The following is a 19854-nucleotide window of genomic DNA, read 5'->3' as shown; positions in this document are numbered from 1 at the left end:
TCTTACAGCATATTGAATTAACACCAGGAGCAGATCATAGACATCTATTACTATATACTGATCATAGGAAGGAACGATTGCTTGATGGAGCACCGTCTCTCTTTTCTATGAATTGCGATTCTCCCTTAACCAACAGAATGATCGACATTAAACAATAAAAAATTAAACACCAACCGATGGAGTATTAAGCATTAACAAACTCAGATTAGAAGGAATGATAAAATGTTGAAGAAGTTCGATGAACAACAAATAAGATATGACCCCTCCCATCAGTCACGACCTTATAGGAGGGATGCCACCCTACAAATTGATGGAAAAGTATAATAAGATGGAACCAGCATTGAAGAAGAGGGGAAAAAAGGAAGAAACATCAGATCTCAGACATCCAGCACGAAGGACATTAACCATTGCAATTTGGTATGAATAGATAAAAACAATATAATAATATGCACTTATATATCCATGCACTTGTAATATTTATGCACTTACAATGTTTATGCATTTATAAACTACTTTGTCGGAATAATTTAATATCCATGCACTTCATATCTTTGCAAACATGCTCTATGTATATTGATAATAAAGATAATGCTGCATGATGTTGGTGTATTGTGATGCATAATTTATATGTTATTGATGTTTTCAATTGTGCTAGAGGGATAAGGGGCACAATAGGGTGAATGGTGAAAGATTCCTCACTAGGTATGGTGCCTGGTAAAAATGGTTAAGGACCACGAGGCCACCTCATGATGATGGTTAAGGACTATAGGTTAAGGACCACATGAGACCAAGGAAGATAAGGTTCTAACCTTGGGCCTAGGATTGAGTCAAGGGCACCCTATTGCAATCTTCCCTCCAAACCCTAAGGGGTTAATTAGTGAGATAGAGATGAAAGGGGATCCTCAATCATAAGGGGAGAGAAGAATAGCATGATGGAGGGGAACAGTGTACAAGCTCCACTAGGTACAACCCGCATCAGCCCCTGATATAAAGTTATGTAAATAATATTAAGGATAGGGATCGAATAAATAAAATTATTGTAAATACATGACTAATACAATAAAATAAGTATTCTATTAAAAAGAGGAAATATATTTAAAATAAGTATTATATTAAATAGATTTAAATGCATTTAATATAATAAGTATTATATTAAAGAGGAAATACATTTATATAATAAGGAAAGAATTAATTAAAATATCATATTTTACATAATGAAAGAAGTGTTATTTTAATATATAACAAATAAAACAAAAAGTATTACGTTAATGTTATTAAAGCAAATAAACCAAAACATTACTTTAAATATTGAAGCAGGTTTAATATCATTATATTTAAAAGAAGCCACCCTCTGATTCCCCCGCACCAAGAGGTGCGATGGTAATCGCAGCATGGGCTGTGATTGCCACCGCACCCCTTGGTGTGGAAGGGGATCGTGGGGGTTCACATCCCTTCACAAGGATATAAAGGGAAGCAGCCACCGCAAGGAAAGGGGAAAGGAAAAAAAAGGAATACGGGAGAGCAGCCAGGAGCAGACCTCGGGATCAGCAGGTAAGAGGTAAAGTAAATATATTATAAATTAATATATTAGTATGAATTAATATATGGGAATAGTCACCATTGTATATTTCATTAAATATTAATTAGGTATGATAATTAATAGATGTTAATTAATATATGTTTCATTGCGCATTAATTAAGGATGATAATTAATATGTTAATATTAATTAAAGTACATTTCAATGAACAGTAGTAAGATTATATTAAGGCATTAAACATGTGTATATTAAGGAATACAATTAATTATTATAATAATCTGTTCATAAGGAATGATTAAGGAATATAGGTGTTATCAAGGAAGGTGTAATGCATATGTTAACAATGATAGGGTACATTTAATATGAATATATGTTAAAGTATACATCAGGAATACATGTTAACATAAAATGTAGATTAGGAAATTAAATACTACTAAATCTTCAAAGTGCATTATAAATACAAATGTAAACCCATGTTGGAGGCTATAGGGAGGAAACTCCTTTAGTCTAAGGAAGGGATTATGAAATCCCTAGGGCAGTATATATACTGATTATTGATATGCATATTTAGGGCTTGGTTGATTAAGTTCAACCAAGAGGAGATGGATCTGGCCGGTCCACTCCGAGGACTTGGGTGATGGGATGCATCACTCAAGGCAAGGAATGACTCATGCTCTTCCTTGGAGGGCTTGGGTGCAAGAGGTTGCACCCAAGACAGGAATCAAAATAACCTTCAATTTCCTGGAGGGCTTGGATGTAAGAAATTACATTCAAGACAGGAGTCGAATTCACCTTCGACTTCCTGGAGGGCTTGGAACCAAGATGGGTTCCAAGAAGGCGAGCTTCACGGCCACCTAAGGACATACTTTGTATGGCATTCGTATCCTTTTTTAGATTAAATGATGATTATGTAATTAAGTATTTTAAAATTCAATAGAAATTTAGATTATATATATATATATATTTATATGTCTGTTGTATTCTAACAATTTATTTTTGCAGGATAGTGATCCCTAACTAGCAGGGACATTACAGTACACCTCTTCATGAGCATGGTTAAGGACCACATGAGGCCAAGAGGGATAGGATTTCCGCTATTGGGCCTATGGCCGGAGATATTTAGGGCACCTCATCATGACCATCCTATCTCCATCGTCATTATGGTTGAGCATATGAGATCATTTAGATTTATGTGCAATAAGTGTGTTTCTCATTTAACCCTAGAGATGCATATATTATATGTATCAGTATTATGTCTACATTATTATCTAACTCGGTTGCAGTTTTCCAAGACAGACTCATCTCAGTCTATTCTTAGGTAAGGATTATCTCTCTAACTAAGTTATGTTCCTTGTTTCATTTGGATTTTCTGAATTTAGGGAAAATTACAAGGTAATCCAGGAAAGGGACATTACATTTGGCCAAGTAGACTCCCAAGGGTCAAATCACATAAACAAATTGCCTAAGTTGCTAGAGGGAGCTTCGGAAGTAATAACTACAATTGCAATTTATGACTGGTAGGCCAAAATGTAAATTCCTGCCTTACCAGGAGACCCGTCTCCTACCCCAAGAGACCCATACCAGTACCGGAGACACATCTCCGATACCAGATACTCCTTCAGAAACTTCTTGATGCATAAGGTACTTTTGGTTGTCATCTCTTACCATCTCCAAAGTCTTCCGGCTAAAAATTCACGACTCCTCCTAGAAAACTTAGGGCAAAATGTAGTAAAAAGCCAAAAAAAATAAAGCAAACAAATAAGATAAGCTTGCAACAAAGCAAAGTCCAAGGGAAATGACTGATAAGGAAACTATTTCACAGGAAGACAAAAATCCATTCAAAGTTATAATGATTAGATCTATTGACAGCGTAGACTTTATGAGAGGACTGATTTCTTATCATTTTAATAGTCTAAAAAGAAATTGCCTTTACTATTTAGCCGACAATATTGAGTGTGCTCAACATCTATATTACCTTACTTTCACTAAACAATTTAGACTGGCTATGGTATCAACCAAGGAAACAATAATCGTTTGGGGAATTAATCGGCAAAACTAAAGTATAAGATTTTTTCAAAAAATCGAGAAAAAATCGGATATACAAAAAAACGTTAAAAATTGCAGAAAAACAATCAAAAACTACTTTTTTTATATATTTTAGGGTATTTCCATAGCATAGAGATATTGTAGGCTAATAAAATAGACACTTGAACACATGAATTGCACGAAATAGATTTTCGTTGTTTATATTCATATCACTGATTACGTTGCACAAATTATACTACACCATAAATAATATCTAGATGGTGATTGATGTCAAAATGTCAATTACAATATAGTTTGTGACTTTGAACAAAGTCAACCTGTAACTAAGTACAAAATTCCAAAATCTCAAATGTAGGCAATGACATGCTAGAGGGCAGGAGACCCTAATGATGAAGCTCCTGGGTAAGAGCGTGTCCTAATTCCTTCAACCCATTCAGAACGAAAGTTGGCTTGCCTCATGATATCAAAATCTTCAGACACAAGCAGACGATCAGCAACAACATATTCATCATCAACATCATCAGCAGTAATCAACTCGCACTCTGGATATAGCATTCCTCAATAGTTCCTGATTTTGCCCATGTAGAAATTAGTGTTTCCTTTACAAATGAAAAACCAATGAATAGTCAATACAATTCAAAAAACTGCAACTATATATTAATATTCTCACCTTGAGCTTTCCTTATCTTCAAGCGGAGGTTGTGATGAACAAATACCAAGTCATTTAGTCGTTGTTGTGATAGGCGATTGCGTTTCTTGGAATGTATGTGTTCAAACACACTCCAATTACGCTCACAAGCTGATGAGCTACATGGTTGGCTCAAAATACGCACCGCCATCCACCTTAAATTTGGTATTTCATCTCCAAAAGAAGCCCACCATGCAGCTGAAAAACACATTATATGAAGATGATATTGTAAGACTAAGAATATCTTATAATCTTAACAAACTTAATGTTCGCAAAATGAAGAGATTGTCAAAAGTTTATAGAGTCTACCTGGTTGAATTGTCTTTCTGCTTTGTATAGCAGCCCTAGAAGAGAGAAAGCCCTTAGCATGCTTGTACATTTCCAGCTCTATCGTAGCCGCATCAAATTTTTCGAAGTCAGGAAACATTTTTTCCATGCACTTGAAGAAGCCTTGTTTGATCTCAGCATCAATTTCCAAGAAGTCAGTCTTATAGAATAACAAAGGATTGAGAAAGTATCCCGCAGCATGGAGAGGAGTGTGCATTTGTCCATCCCATCTCCTATCAATTATGTCCCACAACAGCATATACATATCCCTGTTAGTTTCCAGCTTACTCCTTATCACCTCTTTGGCCCTATCCATGACCTCATACACATATCCCATGGGGGGTTTATCCCCATCCACTAGTCTCAAGACTTTTACTAAAGGCTCTGAAAATTCTACAATCTGTTCAATAGATTCCCAAAATGTGGTAGAATACATATACTCTGCCACTACTATGCCATTTGCTTGAGTTGTGAAACCAGACTCCATCCACTCAACTGAAACAAACATTTGCCTCAAATTACCTTTTTGTTCACATAATGTTTGTAAGGCAAGGAAATATGTTGCAAATCTTGTCACTCTTGGTCGAACTAGCTCCTTGCCTCCTGTGAAAGAGCGCATTATAGCCAAAACCCTTGTGTGATTATAAACAAATTTGGTAACCTTGTGAGCTTTCTGAAATGCCGCCTTAACCCATTCAATTTTTCCAATGTCCTCTAGGGTTAGATCAAGGCAATGTGTTGCACATGGTGTAAAAAACATGGAAGGATATTTATTTGTCAGAAGTCTCCCTGCAGCAACACAAGCAGCAGCATTGTCTGTGATAAATTGAACCACATTTTGTGGCCCTCAATCCGTAACTACCACGTCATACATCTCAAACTAAGTTACCGGTTCTTCCCCTTTTGGCATGGGTTCGGGTTCTAGTTCTTGCCCGGTCCTGGTTCTCCCCGAGTTCTCCTTGGGTTCCTCCCGAGTCCTTCCCAGGTGGTCGGGTTCCCTGTGGATCCTGCGTCGCAGACCCACAGGGAACCCAGCCACCTAGGAAGGACCCGGGTGGAACCTAGATCGAACCCAAGAGGACCCGCGTGAACCCAAGCCCGTGGTTTCCAAAAAACAAGGCCACGGGTCAAAAAAACAATAAAAAAAGACTTTTTAAAATAGTTTTTTAATAATAAAACTCTAATTCGCCCCTTTCTGACTTTTTAAAAAAGACTTGAAACTTGAATATTATCTTTTTTGCAAATTATGAATATGATATTAGACTTTAGTTATTAGTTTACTGATTACATTTGCGATATATGAATATTTATTGGCATTGGCAATTAATAATTATGGATTTGTGATATATGATTTATCATTTATGTATGGAAAGTCACATTGTATATTTTATTTTTGTATGGATTGTATATATTGAACATATATATAATATATGGGTATATATATAAAATTAAAATATATATATATATATATATGTACGGACGAACCCGTACCCGTACCCAAGATTTTTTTTTTTTGCCGAATCCGCGAATCTGAACCTGAATCCGAACCCGAAACCGAAACCGAACCGGTAACTTAGATCTCAAACAATGCATTTGTGGATTTCATCATATTAGATGCATCCACAGATTTCAAAAAGAAACAGTGCCAATCTCACAAGAGACAAGGAAATTAATGAGAGTTCGGTTCCTTCTATCTGTCCAACCATCTGACATGATGCTGCAAACAGTTCTAGCCCACTGCAATCGATGTTGTTTAACAACATCTTGAACATCCTCTACTGCATCTTTCAGCATACCAACCCTCAATGATTCACAAGATGGGGCTTGAAACCCAAGACCGACAGTTGCAATAGCATCTACCATGGGTTGCCAATATGGATTTTTGGAAGCATGGAATGTCGTGTGAGAGGAGTACCAATAATTAGCAATTGCCTTCTTTGCTTGTTCAGTGACAGTTTTCCTCCATCCTATAGTCTCTCCAAAGTGGTTTGTGATCCTGGTGTGGTACGAGGTTGGAAGAAAGCATTAGTGTTTCCTCCACCTGTGTTTGGTCCACATGCTATAGAATTATGTGTCGACCCAAATTCCCTAAAACTCCCATCTTCACCATCCTCACCCAAATCGTGCATCCTAGGATTTGTAGAAGTAGAACCTAGGTCAACCCCAATTCTTGCATTTTTTGACTTATTCTTAGCAATCCCATCAAGAGATTGCTTTGCCTGATACAAGACATCTGCAAGGCATTTTTTGCATATCTCGGTGTTATTTCCTCGTTCTTTTGACAAATGGCATTTGAAACGATAAATTCCACCACTGATCTCATTTTGACACCAATTGCACTTGACCTTCATGCTACCAGGAATTGTTGTGCAATGTGTCCATGCAAAGTCTTTTTGGCATGGCATTGTGATCAAGAATCAGTTCTGCAAAAGCATTACACTTAGTTTTTAAAATTTGAGGGATCTAGGGTTGGGTTTGTGTATATTAACGCTAGACATTCATCATGAAAACTGAACATTTATATTAAAATTTTCATTTTTTTGTATATTAAATGTTAATAACTTCAAAGAAAACGACATTATGAATCTATGATAGGCTGTATATATTAAATGAAAATGACATTTTCATATATTAAAAGCTAAGAATATTGAACAAAAAATGAATTTAATGTTACTATAAATGAAAATGAAATACAAATTTTACTAATAATTAACAGTAGCACACAATCAGATTACATATTTAACAGTAAATACAAGACAAAAATTAGTAAATATTTAACTGTTTAATTAAAAAAAAATCTAAAATTACTAATAATTGTAATTATGCTTATTTACATTTTACTGATAATATTTACAAACATTATTATTAGTAATATCTACATATATAATATTTATTTTCATAATATTTAATATGGCTGTAAATATTATGACTGTAAATAATTAATATGACTGTAAATATTTACATTTTCGCAATTACTAATAATTACAGTCATATTAATTATTTAATATGACTGTAAATATTAACAGTAAAATGTAAATATTAAATATTACTAATTTTATTGATAATATTTACAGTCATTACTAAAAATCTAAAAATATTAATTATGATTGTAATTATTTAATATGACTGTCATTTTACGCTTATTTAATATGATTGTAAATATTATGACTGTTAATATTTACATTTTAGCAATTACTAATATTTATTGTTAAAAGTAAATATTTATTATTAACAATAAATATTTACATTCATTAAATATTTATGTTTATTTACAGACAGTAAATAAGCATAAATATTTAATATGACTATAAATATTTACTGTTAAAAATAAATATTAAAATTTGTATTTATTAACAGTAAATATAAATATAAACATAAAGTTTTAACAGTAATATCTGACTGTAATTTTAACAGTAAATTACTATATGACTGTAATTTTCATCATACATATCCACTAGATTATCTGATTGTAAATTTATAACAGTCAGATGATCTAGTTGATATGTATCATAAAGATCATGCAATGAACAAATAAAAAATAAAAGATACTCGCATAACACAGTATATAAATATTTACAGTCGTTAAATATTTACAGTATTTAAATATTTATGCTTAATGACTCTTAAAACATAATATAAAAATAAAATTTTAAAATTACAAAAGATATGGAAAATACCTGAAGGAAGAATGAGAAGGAAACAAGGAAAGCCACTGCCATGAAATCCCGCAGTCACCCACCCGTGAAATCCCGCAGACACCCACACAGAGACCCGTGAAATCTCGTAGACACCAACGCAAACACCCGTGAAATCTTGCAACCCTTGAAATCTCAAGCGATATGGCATGAAACCCTACCACGTCGCGCACTTATAAAGCATTTTTTTCGTTTATTTCGCACCTTTTTTTGCGAGTTCAGGGTTTTCCGTGGGTTCGTGATTTTAATCTGATTAATCGCGCGATTTATCTGCGATTTTAATCGAATAAATCGTTGAAAATTGTGTTGAAAAAGTCAACTATTTTTTCCACGATTTGGAATAAATCGGCAATTTTGCCAATCCCCAATTAATCGGGTATAATCGCGTCTTTTTCGCGGTTGTTGTTTCTATGGTATCAACAATACAAGCAATTTTAATTTTAATTTTAATGTAGAACTTTACCACTATTCTTCTTTTCAAAGTTCTTTGTCATGATATGTTTTGGAAATTATTGAATATTATTTATTAAAAAAATTGGCGTCTCCAGGTACCCGTGTCTCCTATTTTTGAAAATTCGTCATACCAGTACCGCTACCAATCTTTGGAGTCTCCAAGTACCCCCGTCTCCTGGTAACCTTGGTAAATTCCATAAAATTCAAGAAAAGCCTAATGAGAGGATTAAAAATAAATGAATTTTAACAGTGAAAAACACAATGATGAGAAAGTCGAAAGGTTGGAAGAAATCTAATTTAGACAGAGACACGAGAAATAGTGGAGAATGATGACTGGCTGCAAGCTTATTATGATTTAAAGTATAATCTAAATCACAAATTGCAGAGTCACAACAATATGTGGCAGGCCATGAATGAATCCCAAGATCAAAAAACCAATATCAAACTAGGAAAGAAAACAAAAGCATTCATAAACTTCACTTAAGGACAAAATACACCAAGAACAAGTCCCACAAAAACATACCACGATCCAGCAGGCTACGCAAGTGCTTCAATATCATAGGAACATGATTGAACATTTAAGGCTATATGTGAAAAACAAAACGAAAGGAAAGGCGAAACTAGTGGGGACTATTACATCATTGAGTTATTTATAAATAATATGTAATGTCCCCTTCTCGTTCATATCCTTCCAGTGGTCCATTAGCCTATTCCTGAGACCCGTAGGCTAGGTGGAATGAAGAACGAGGGTCAAGCATTGATGAGGCGAGAACTTACTATTTTTAGTAAGTCGCGGGTTGGCCATTTTGGTGATACTATCCTACTGAGCTCTCCATGCTCTGTCACTGGGCGCGAAGATCATGCTTTTCGGAGCAGTAGTTCATGACTTACTATTTTTAGTAAGTGGCAGTATGGCATATTTCTATTTTTGGTAGTGGACAGGGTCCTGATCCTGCAGCAATCCAGTAGTCTTCCTGGCTCAACTTCATCCTGGTTTTGACAATAATCAGTATTGGAGTCATAAGTGACATAATTAAATATTATTTCCTTATCCTAAGGTTTAATATTTAATTAATTTGATTAGTTACTACTGATTTATTGACTTTGGAAATAGTGCATAATATCTCCTAAGTGCCAGGCGAATTTTATGTCTAGAAGGGGCCGTCAAATTGTCAATGGAGATATAATTTTAATACATCTCAAGTGTTTGCCAAGCAAAAATCGTGGTCCTTGCTGTTTGGCGTGAGGTTTGACTTGAGGAATGGCGCCATCCTTAGGGTCCACGTGAGAAGTAATGAAATGCAAATGGGAAAGTTGAATTTGAAGCATTTGCATTTGAATTTGGTGATGTTGAGGTTATAAATATGAGCCTTGGGCTCCCATTCTGGGCATCTTGAAAATTTGCATTGTTATGCTACCGGATTGGCGTCAGAACTTTGAAGCTTCGAAGTGCGGCTCCCTAGTGCTTCCCGGTTTCATACTTGAAATATAGTACCTAGTTGTGTGCTGTAATCTACCATAATCTCAGTGTGTATCTTAGTCATTTTTGGTGTTTGGAGCGATTTTGGAATTTGCTGGTTTGCCTGTGGCTGAAGTACATTTTGATCATACCTCTCTGCTAGAGTGACTGACCGTTATTGGTATTGGCTCATTCATCCTTCCTATTACTGGCGATTTACACTGTAAGTTTGTGGCACCTTTGGTTGAGCATTGAATTTATTAGATAAAATCGAAATTCCTTAGCTAGGGGTGGGTTTTTGAAGTGCATTGGGATGCGTGCCAAATTAATAAGGGAGTTATGATAGCTTGTCTTTGGTTGGATTTCATCGTAGCTATCCTAGTGTGGGTTTGGGACTGATTTTGGGTGTTTTGGATAAGTATTGAGAGAGTTGTGAGCATTTTAGTGATTCCTTAGGCTACTGGTTTTGCCATTCCAGCCTGCAGATTTGATGTTAGCAGAAATTTCATGTTCTTATTTGGATATTCAGCATTACTCTCTTCTCACATCATCTTTATTTTGTAAGGTTAAGTAGTAGTACTACTAATCAATTCTAATTTGTAATTCTCACCCCGCTGAAAAGTGGAAGAGGCTGGCTTGCCGCCTATTTTCAAGTAAATTGTAATTCAGTCCTCCCACTGCATAAGTGGTCGAGTGATGTCTGAGTGTAATTGCCCTCCCGCTGCATAAGCGGTTCAGTTGAGATTGTTATGTAATTTCAGTCCTCCAGCTGAAATATTGCGGTTGAGTGATTCGTGCCTTTGTGTGTCTCTCTTGGTTGGTTCACCACCAAGTTTCTTGCATTCCCGTTGGATAAGCGGAAGGGGCTGGCTTGCCGCCCAAGCATTGTATCGTTTCCAGTTATTTGAAGCTAACGATCCCCTCAACACCGTATGCTCTCACTGTAATGTCCCTACTAGTTAGAGATCATTGTCCTGCAAAACAAATTGTTACAATGCAACAAATATATATATAATTAATCGAATTTGCAATTAAATTTCAATTACTTAATTAAAACTAATCTCAATTCTTATTTAATAAAAATGATACGAGTGTAGTACTGGGACATGTCCTTAGGCGGTTGAAATGCTCGCCTTCTTGGAACCCATCTTGGTTCCAAGCCATACCAGGAAATCGAGGGGATATTTCGATTCCTGTCTTGGATGTAACATCTTACATCCAAGCCTACCAAGGAAGACCATCATATATGATCAATTCCTTGCCTTGGATGATGCATCTTATCATCCAAGTCTACCAGAGAGGACCGGCCAGATCCGTCTCTTCTTGGGTGAGCTTTTGACACCCAAGCCATAACATATATGCATATCCATACTCAGTATTTACTGCCTACCAAGGATTATCATAATCCCTGAATTAGGCTAAGGGAATTTCCTCCCAATAGCCTCCATAATATAGCCACATTATTCATATAACATCCTACAATTCATTATCATTTTTCAACTCATAAATTAAGCCCACATTTACATGATCCTACATACATATAAATATTTTGCATACATACCCATATTCATTGCTACATACACATGAGATAATATCCCTATCCTACTATAGTTTTGTTAAAAGAATTGGTATATATTTATGTATGACAGACTATTTAGTAATATGTGTGTGTGTGTGTGTGGCACACACATCCACACACATATATATACAGTAAATAACGCTTACCTGTTCGTAGTTCGCAATCCGCAGCCAGCAGTAGCAGTTTGCAATCTGCAGTTGTCGTTTGCAGTTCGCAGTCCGCAGTTGCAGTTTGCAGACCTCACCTCTTCGTCACCTCCTTCCCACTCCCTTGCTCTGGTCACCTTCCTTATACCCTATGGAGGGGAAGGGTTGCGTCCCTCCACGGGTCCCTTCTGCGAGAAGTGGTGTGACGATGGTCACAACCCAGGCTACGACTACAATCCCACCACTTCCCGCGGGGGGGTGTAACCGGGATGTATTCGCAGTCCCTTAATCATATTAATTGCATTTACTTTATTCACTTAACAATTCATTTCTTCATTTAAATATATTAAATACATTAACATGGTTTAATCAATTATTTATAATAACCTTATTTAATATATTACTGATTTATTTCTTTTTGCAATATATTAACATTATTTAATCTATTAACATTATTTTAATAATTGCTCCTTTATATGTCCAAGGGGTTGAGCTTAACTGGTTAAAACACTGGGTTCTCACTGTGGAGACCCAAGCTCAATTCCCAATAGGGACATCTGAAATGGAATTCTAAGCTGTGACTCTTGGCCTTCCATAGGATGGGGAAGGTCTTGGGGTCAATCTAATCAAACATAATAATAATAATAATTTAAAGATATGTAATGGGGATGGGGCCCCCTACTATGTCCCCACTGGTTCATAGCTCCAGTCAAAAGCTATTCAGGCTTCAGCCAATTACCGATCAAAAAAAAAAAAATTGCTCCTTTATATTATATATTTCTACTGGACCCCATAATATATGCTATTATTATTATTCGTGTGTTTAATAAATGTACATTAGGTGATACAGTAGGGGTCATCACACTCACCTTCCCACATTGGGCACTTGGTGATCAGAAAGTGGAAGGGTTGCTTTTCAAGCATGTTTCAGTTTATGCTTTCTAACCTTAACAGGTTATCTGTTTGTGGATGACTATTGTTGGCCTAAAAAACAAAAAAAAAAAAACTGGGATATTACAGTGGTATCAGAGTTGGTTTTCCTGCTAGCCTGTGAGTTTCAGTGGGTTCAGAAGTCTCCATGAGTGACAGAAACGTCAGATACTACAACCGAGAACAGAAGAGACAGCAATTTTAGATTCCGATAGTGCCGGAAGGACACATTCTCAAAAGTACTGAGGAACAGAGGGAAGGATTTAGATTCCGATAGTGTGATGCATCTGGAGAAGGTGTTGGTGCAGTCCTCATGCAGGATAAGCATCCTATAGTCTTCGAGAGCAAGAAATTGAGAGGTCCTAAAAGGCTGTATTTAATTTATGACAAGGAAATGCTTGCCATAATGCATGCCCTTGCAAAGTTCAAGTAGTATATGGTGGGGAGTAAATTCATTGTTAAGACTGATCACAATAGTCTTAAACACTTCATGCATCAAAAAGATTTGAATGAAAGACAGCAGAAGTGGGTGAGTAAGCTGCAGGCTTACGATTTCGATATTGAGTATGTTAAGGGAAAAAACAATGTTGTGGCAAATGCCTTATCCAGAAGACCCCATTTAAGCTCACTATGCGAGCTTACTGCTGATTGGAGAGAGTTGTTGCTTGCTGATTATGCCAAAAATCAGTTTGCAACCAGCCTTATAGAAGGTACTTTTCATGATGAAAGGTACAAATTGGTTGAGGGATTGATACTGTACAAGGGAAGAATCTTCATAGTGGCTGAATCTAGGTTAAAAGAGAAGATTTTGAAGACTTTCCATGACATCCCCCTCGCTGGTCACCAAGGTTATTTCAAAACATACAAGCAAATCCCGGAGAGATTTTCTTGGAAGGGACTTAAAAATTATGTTTTGAAGTACATTAAGGAGTGTCATACATGTCAAAGAAACAAAGATGAGCACACTCTGTCAGCTGGTTTGTTACAACCCTTGCCTATTCTCGGTCAAAAATGGGAAAGTATTTCCATGGATTTCATCACTGGGTTACCTCGGGCTCAAGGGAAGGATAGTATCTATGTGGTGGACAAACTCACAAAGTTTGCTCATTTCTTTGCCATCACCAGTTCTTTTATAGCAACTCAAGTTGCTGAAGTGTTCTTTCGGAATGTATTCAAATTACATGGGTTACCGAAGAACATTGTGAGTGATAGGGACAGCAAGTTCCTAAGTGCTTTCTGGCAGGAGATTTTCAGATTATGTGGTACTGTGCTCACTCCAAGCACCAGCTATCACCCCCAAACTAATGGGCAGACCGAGATAGTGAATAAGTGGTTGGAAGGTTATCTTAGAAACTATGTCTTGGAGCAGCAGAATACAAGGGTGAGATGGTTTCACCTAGGAGAGTATTGCTACAACTCCTCCTATCACATGTCCATCTGGATGTCACCATTCATGGCTCTATATGGTTATGAAGCTCCTAGCTTCGCGGACTTGGTATTTGGTGATAGCAAGACCCCTCAGGCAAGGGATATGATGCAACAAAGTCAAGATATTCTGAGGATTCTGAAGGACAATCTCCAGCATGTACAGAATCAACAGAAGTTGTATGTTGATCAGCAGCGAATTGAGCGCACCTTTGAGGTGGGCGACATGGTTTATTTGAGGCTCCAGCCCTACAAACAGTCCACTCTCAAGAATAGTGGGGTTGAGAAATTGAAGCCACGATTCTATGGGCCTTTCAGAGTCAGCAAGAGGATTGGAGAAGTGGCGTATGAGTTGGAATTGCCAACAAGCAGCAGGATCCATAATGCATTTCATGTGTCTCGCCTTAAGAAGCCCCTGGGACATAATGTTGTTGCTTCAACTGAGTTACCTCCGCTTGATGAGGAGGGAGAGTTGGTTTTGGTCCCTTAAGCTATCCTTGATTTCAGGGAACGATCCGCTTGATGAGGGAGAGTTGGTTTTGGTCCCTGAAGCTATCCTTGATTTCAGGGAACGATCTTTGAGGAGAAGAGTGGTCAGGGAATACTTGATCAAATGGAAATATCTACCAGCAGAGGATGCTACGTGGGAAAATGAGGAGATTTTACTGCATCCAGCCTTACTATTGCTTGAGGACAAGCAATTTTGGGGAGGGCGGATTGTAATGTCCCCTTCTCGTTGATGTCCTTCTAGTGGTCCATTAGCCTATTCCTGAGACCCATAGGCTAGGTGGAATGAAGAATGAGGGTCAAGCATTGATGAGGCGAGAACTTACTATTTTTAGTAAGTCAGGGGTTGGCCATTTTGGTGATACTGTCCTACTGAGCTCTCCATGCTCTGTCACTGGGCGCGAAGATCAAGCTTTTCGGAGCAGTAGTTCATGACTTACTACTTTTAGTAAGTGGCAGTATGGCATATTTCTATTTTTGGCAGTGGACAGGGTCCTGATCCTACAGCGATTCAGTGGTCTTCCTGGCTAACTTCATCATGGTTTTGACAATAATCAGTATTGGAGTTATGAGTGACATAATTAAATATTATTTCCTTATCCTAAGGTTTAATATTTAATTAATTTGATTAGTTACTCCTGATTTATTGACTTTGGAAATAGTGCATAATATCTCTTAAGTGCTAGGCGAATTTTATGTCTAGAAGGGGACGTCAAATTGTCAATGGAGATATTATTTTATTTAATCTCAAGTGTTTGCTAAGAAAAAATCAAGGTCCTTGCTGTTTGGCGTGAGGTTTGACTTGAGGAATGGCGCCATCCTTGGGGTCCACATGAGAAGTAATGAAATGCAAATGGGAAAGTTGAATTTGAAGCACTTGCATTTGAATTTGGTGATGTTGAGGTTATAAATAAGAGCCTTGGGCTCCCATTCTGGGCATCTTGAAAATTTGCATTGTTATGTTGTTAGATTGGCGTCAAAACTTTGAGGCTTCAAAGTGTGGCTCCCTAGTGCTTCCTGGTTTCGTACTTGAAATATAGTACCTAGTTGTGTGCTGTAATCTACCATAATCTCAGTGTGTATCTTAGTCCATTTTGGTGTTTGGAGCGATTTTGGAATTTGCTGGTTTGCCTGTGGCTGAAGTACGTTTTGATCATACTTCTCTGCTAGAGTGATTGACTGTTATGGGTATTGGCTCATTCATCCTTCCTATTACTGGTGATTTACACTGTAAGTTTGTGGCACCTTTGGTTGAGCATTGAATTTATTAGATAAAATCGAAATTCCTTAGCTAGGGGTGGGTTTTTGAAGTGCATTGGGATGTGTGCCAAATTAATAAGGGAGTTATGATAGCTTGTCTTTGGTTGGATTTCATCGTAGCTAGCCTAGTGTGGGTTTGGGACTGATTTTGAGTGTTTTGGATAAGTATTGAGAAAGTTGTGAGCATTTTAGCGATTCCTTAGGCTGCTAGTTTTGCCATTCCAGCCTATAGATTTGATGTTAGCAGAAATTTCATGTTCTTATTTGGATATTCAGCATTACTCTCGTCTCACATCATCTTTATTATTGTAAGGTTAAGTAGTAGTACTACTAACAAATTCTGATTTGTAATTCTCACCCCGCTGAAAAGTGGAAGAGGCTGGCTTGCCGCCTATTTTCAAGTAAATTGTAATTCAGTCCTCCCACTGCATAAGTGGTCGAGTGATGTCTGAGTGTAATGGTCCTCCCGCTGCATAAGCGGTTGAGTTGAGATTGTTATGTAATTTCAGTCCTCCAGCTGAAATATTGCGGTTGAGTGATTCGTGCCTTTGTGTGTCTGTCTTGGCTGATTCACCGCCAAGTTTCTTGCATTCCCGTTGGATAAGCGGAAGGGGTTGGCTTGCCACCCAAGCAATGTATTGTTTCCAGTTATTTGAAGCTAATGATCCCCTCAATACCGTATGCTCTCACCTTCCCACATTGGACACTTGGTGATCAGAAAGTGGAAGGGTTGCTTTTCCAGCATGTTTCAGTTTATGCTTTCTAACCTTAACGGGTTATCTGTTTGTGGATGACTATTGTTGGCCTAAAAAACATAAAAAAATAACTGGGATATTACATAATACCAGAGAACATTAACCAAGGAGAGGCCCCTCCTTTTGATTCTAGAAAGACCGAATCATCTAATTCTTAGCAGATAAATGAGCCTTCCAAGAATACTGAACTGATCATCTCATTCTTTTAGCCTATTACAGCCATTGAGGGTGTCAAGCACCATTTGGTTTGTAGTTTTATACATAGATATAGATATGACAGTGGCGCATTGTCCCCACTTTTTGCATGACAAGGTTCCCTTATGATCGTATTCTTGCATTCAGAATGATGGATCAGCATTTCCATGGCACAGATGGCTACCTACTTCTCTTCTGATTACAGGTTATAAAGGAGGGCTTCCGCCACTAGTTTTCTCTTTGCTTTTGGAGCTTCTTTTGACTGGATCGTCAACACAATACATCAGCTTAGAGCAATGTGGCAGCTATCCTTCAGCAAATTTCAACTAGGCTAGAGATCAACCATTTTTCTCGTAAGACACCATGTAGAAAGGCATCTACCTCCACAGCTATACTAATTGACTTTAAGTTAGAATAAAATCGGCAGTCATTTTATTCATGTTAATGTAAGCCTAGCATTGACTTATAACTTATTTATGTTGGACTAAGCAAAAGCTGTTAGAAATATAGGGGTTCTGCATAAGAAAGGACAATAAAAATCAGCAGTTAGTTTATGAGGATAAATTGATAAAAGCCCATTTCAAAAACAAGAGGCAAGTATCAGGAAAGATATTGCTAGAATGAAAACATTGATGTGCTGTTCATTCTACTCATTATTATACTATAAGACATTAGTCTCTTGTGCATCTCAAAATTTGCATGTGTTCACTTAACAAGGATTGATGTGAAATAAACGCTGATTGTCATTGAATAACAAAGCAAAACAGCATGGAACTTAGATTAGTTGCCTAGCTTATCCAAAAAAGAGCAAAAAAAGCACAAAATATAGACTAAACAAAGATAAACATCATTGGACCCAACCATGACCGACAAAAAGAACCAAATATAAGCAATTTCATTAAAAAAATAACTCACAGATATGCCAATCTTGTCCCTAGAGACCAGATCATCATCCACTAGGCTTTGGACAACATCCTTTACTGTCTGGCTGATGACTCCTTTGCGTGGCCCCAACTTTTCAAGCTCCTTTAGCTAAAAATTTGAGAAAGCTGTCAGATCAATGCATTGGCAGATCACCAAATTTTCTCTAAAATGCAAATGCCATTGCACGCCCTTAACTGTATAGTAGTGAAGAACAAGACTAAACATGTAAAAGGAGTCAAAAGGAATCAATATATAAATTACTTTTACATGCAAATGACAAATAAACTATTAATGTTACATATTGCAGACCCATCATAGTCTACTCTTCTAGAACCATATAGAAAAAAGAACAATGATCCATGTCATAGATTCTAACAGGAATACTGCTATAAGATCATTTTACTACCATGCATAACAAGGACCTATGACATAGATACAAACTTGAATACTGATACAAATTCATTTAATTACCTTACGAGCTGAAAAAGAAGATTTCTATTACCAACAAGACTGTTAATATGCATTGCATCTGAGATAGCCCAAAAAAATCCACTCCTGCATCATCAGGCATTTTGACCGTACCAGGGTAGGTAAAACTCTAAACAAACTTCAAAGTTCAAAAAAATGCACTTTTCTCCAGATTGTCTACAAGATTCCCACTAAATGATCTCTTGTTAAACTACTTCTAAAGCATATAATATTAAATATTTCCAAATGACAAATATCCAAGTCCAACTAGAAAACCACCTATTCTGCATAAAAACTAACCCATCACAAATTGTTGCCCTTTATCCAATGACCAATATATGCTTTAATGCTTATAAAGTCCAACAAATCCAATAGGTGTTTGTTGTCGGCATAAATTGCCTATTGTTATGTTTGATAATATTTGTTATCCGACAAGGTATTAATTAATTGTATTGAGTGGGTTGTCAGTCTCGGGTAGTTATGTGTCGGTTGGTTGACGATTGTGTACCTCTCGGCAACCGTCGGGTCCTTTAAATATGTCGCATACTGTCAAGCAAGGGGGATGGTATTGTCGGATCTATTGTAATCCTTGGCCGACCATCTTTGGTCTCTTCTCTGTAATAATTAAATGTGCGAATAAAGATATATTTTACTGTTGTGTCTGGAATGCATTGTCATGTACATAATTATTTCCTCTAAATAATTTACCAGTTGTAGCGGTAAACATTTTGGCGTCGTTGCCTTGAAAGAAATCGAGTCAGCGTTGAGTGATTCATGTCTGTAGATCCCATGAAAGGTGAGAAGAGGCCACAAGGTGGTCAAGACTAGGCGATTAGGTGATCTGCCAACACTCGGCAGGAGGGAGCACAAAGACGAGTCGAAGCCTAGAAGTACTCGGAGTGTTGGGACACTGGAGGTGGACGTGTAGAGGACGCGTGCGTGTCTGAGAGTGCAAGAAAAGCATCGGAACGTAGCGGTCGGAACAGTTCACTCAGGTCCGACACACCTGGAAGTACTCGAAGTGTTGGGGACGCTGAAGGTGGACGTGTAGAGGACGCCTGCGTGGCCGAGAGTGCAAGGAAAGCACCAGAATGTAGCGGTCAAAACAGTCCACCCAAGTCCAGCACACAAGGCGAATACACACATACCTTCCGACTGAAAATAATGGTGAACACCCAGGAGAAGCAAAAACTGCCGAAGTTCATAGGAGACGGGTCGGAGGACCCGGTACGGCATTACAAAACATGCATAACCATTTGGGAGGCAAATGGCCAAGATGACAGGGACTACTGGTTGAAGGCATTTCCCGCCACCCTTCAGGGGATCGCCATTGACTGGTACACAGACCTCAACGCCCAACACAAGACGAGATGGAGTGATCTAAAGAGGGCATTCCAGGAGCAATTCAAACTCTTGAGGGATGATAATGAGATCGTGGCCGAAATCTATAATACTAAGC

At 37.4% G+C, this 19854-nt stretch overlaps 1 protein-coding gene across 2 annotated transcripts in view; it reads right to left on the bottom strand.

Annotated features, from left to right (window-relative positions):
• Positions 1-19854, bottom strand: part of LOC131079420 (meiotic nuclear division protein 1 homolog) — a 120710-nt gene that overhangs the window by 80463 nt on the left and 20393 nt on the right. For both annotated transcript variants that reach the window (XM_058017365.2, XM_059207139.1), the window contains exon 3: positions 17919-18035. In XM_058017365.2, coding sequence (XP_057873348.1) covers positions 17919-18035 — 117 coding nt within the window. The remainder of the gene's footprint in view (positions 1-17918; positions 18036-19854) is intronic.

The sequence above is a fragment of the Cryptomeria japonica genome, chromosome 6 (genome assembly GCF_030272615.1).
Source record: "Cryptomeria japonica chromosome 6, Sugi_1.0, whole genome shotgun sequence".
In the NCBI taxonomy this organism is placed as follows: Eukaryota; Viridiplantae; Streptophyta; class Pinopsida; order Cupressales; family Cupressaceae; genus Cryptomeria; species Cryptomeria japonica.
The sequence above is the reverse complement of the archived record's forward strand: the minus strand, read 5'-3'. Positions and strand labels throughout refer to the sequence as shown.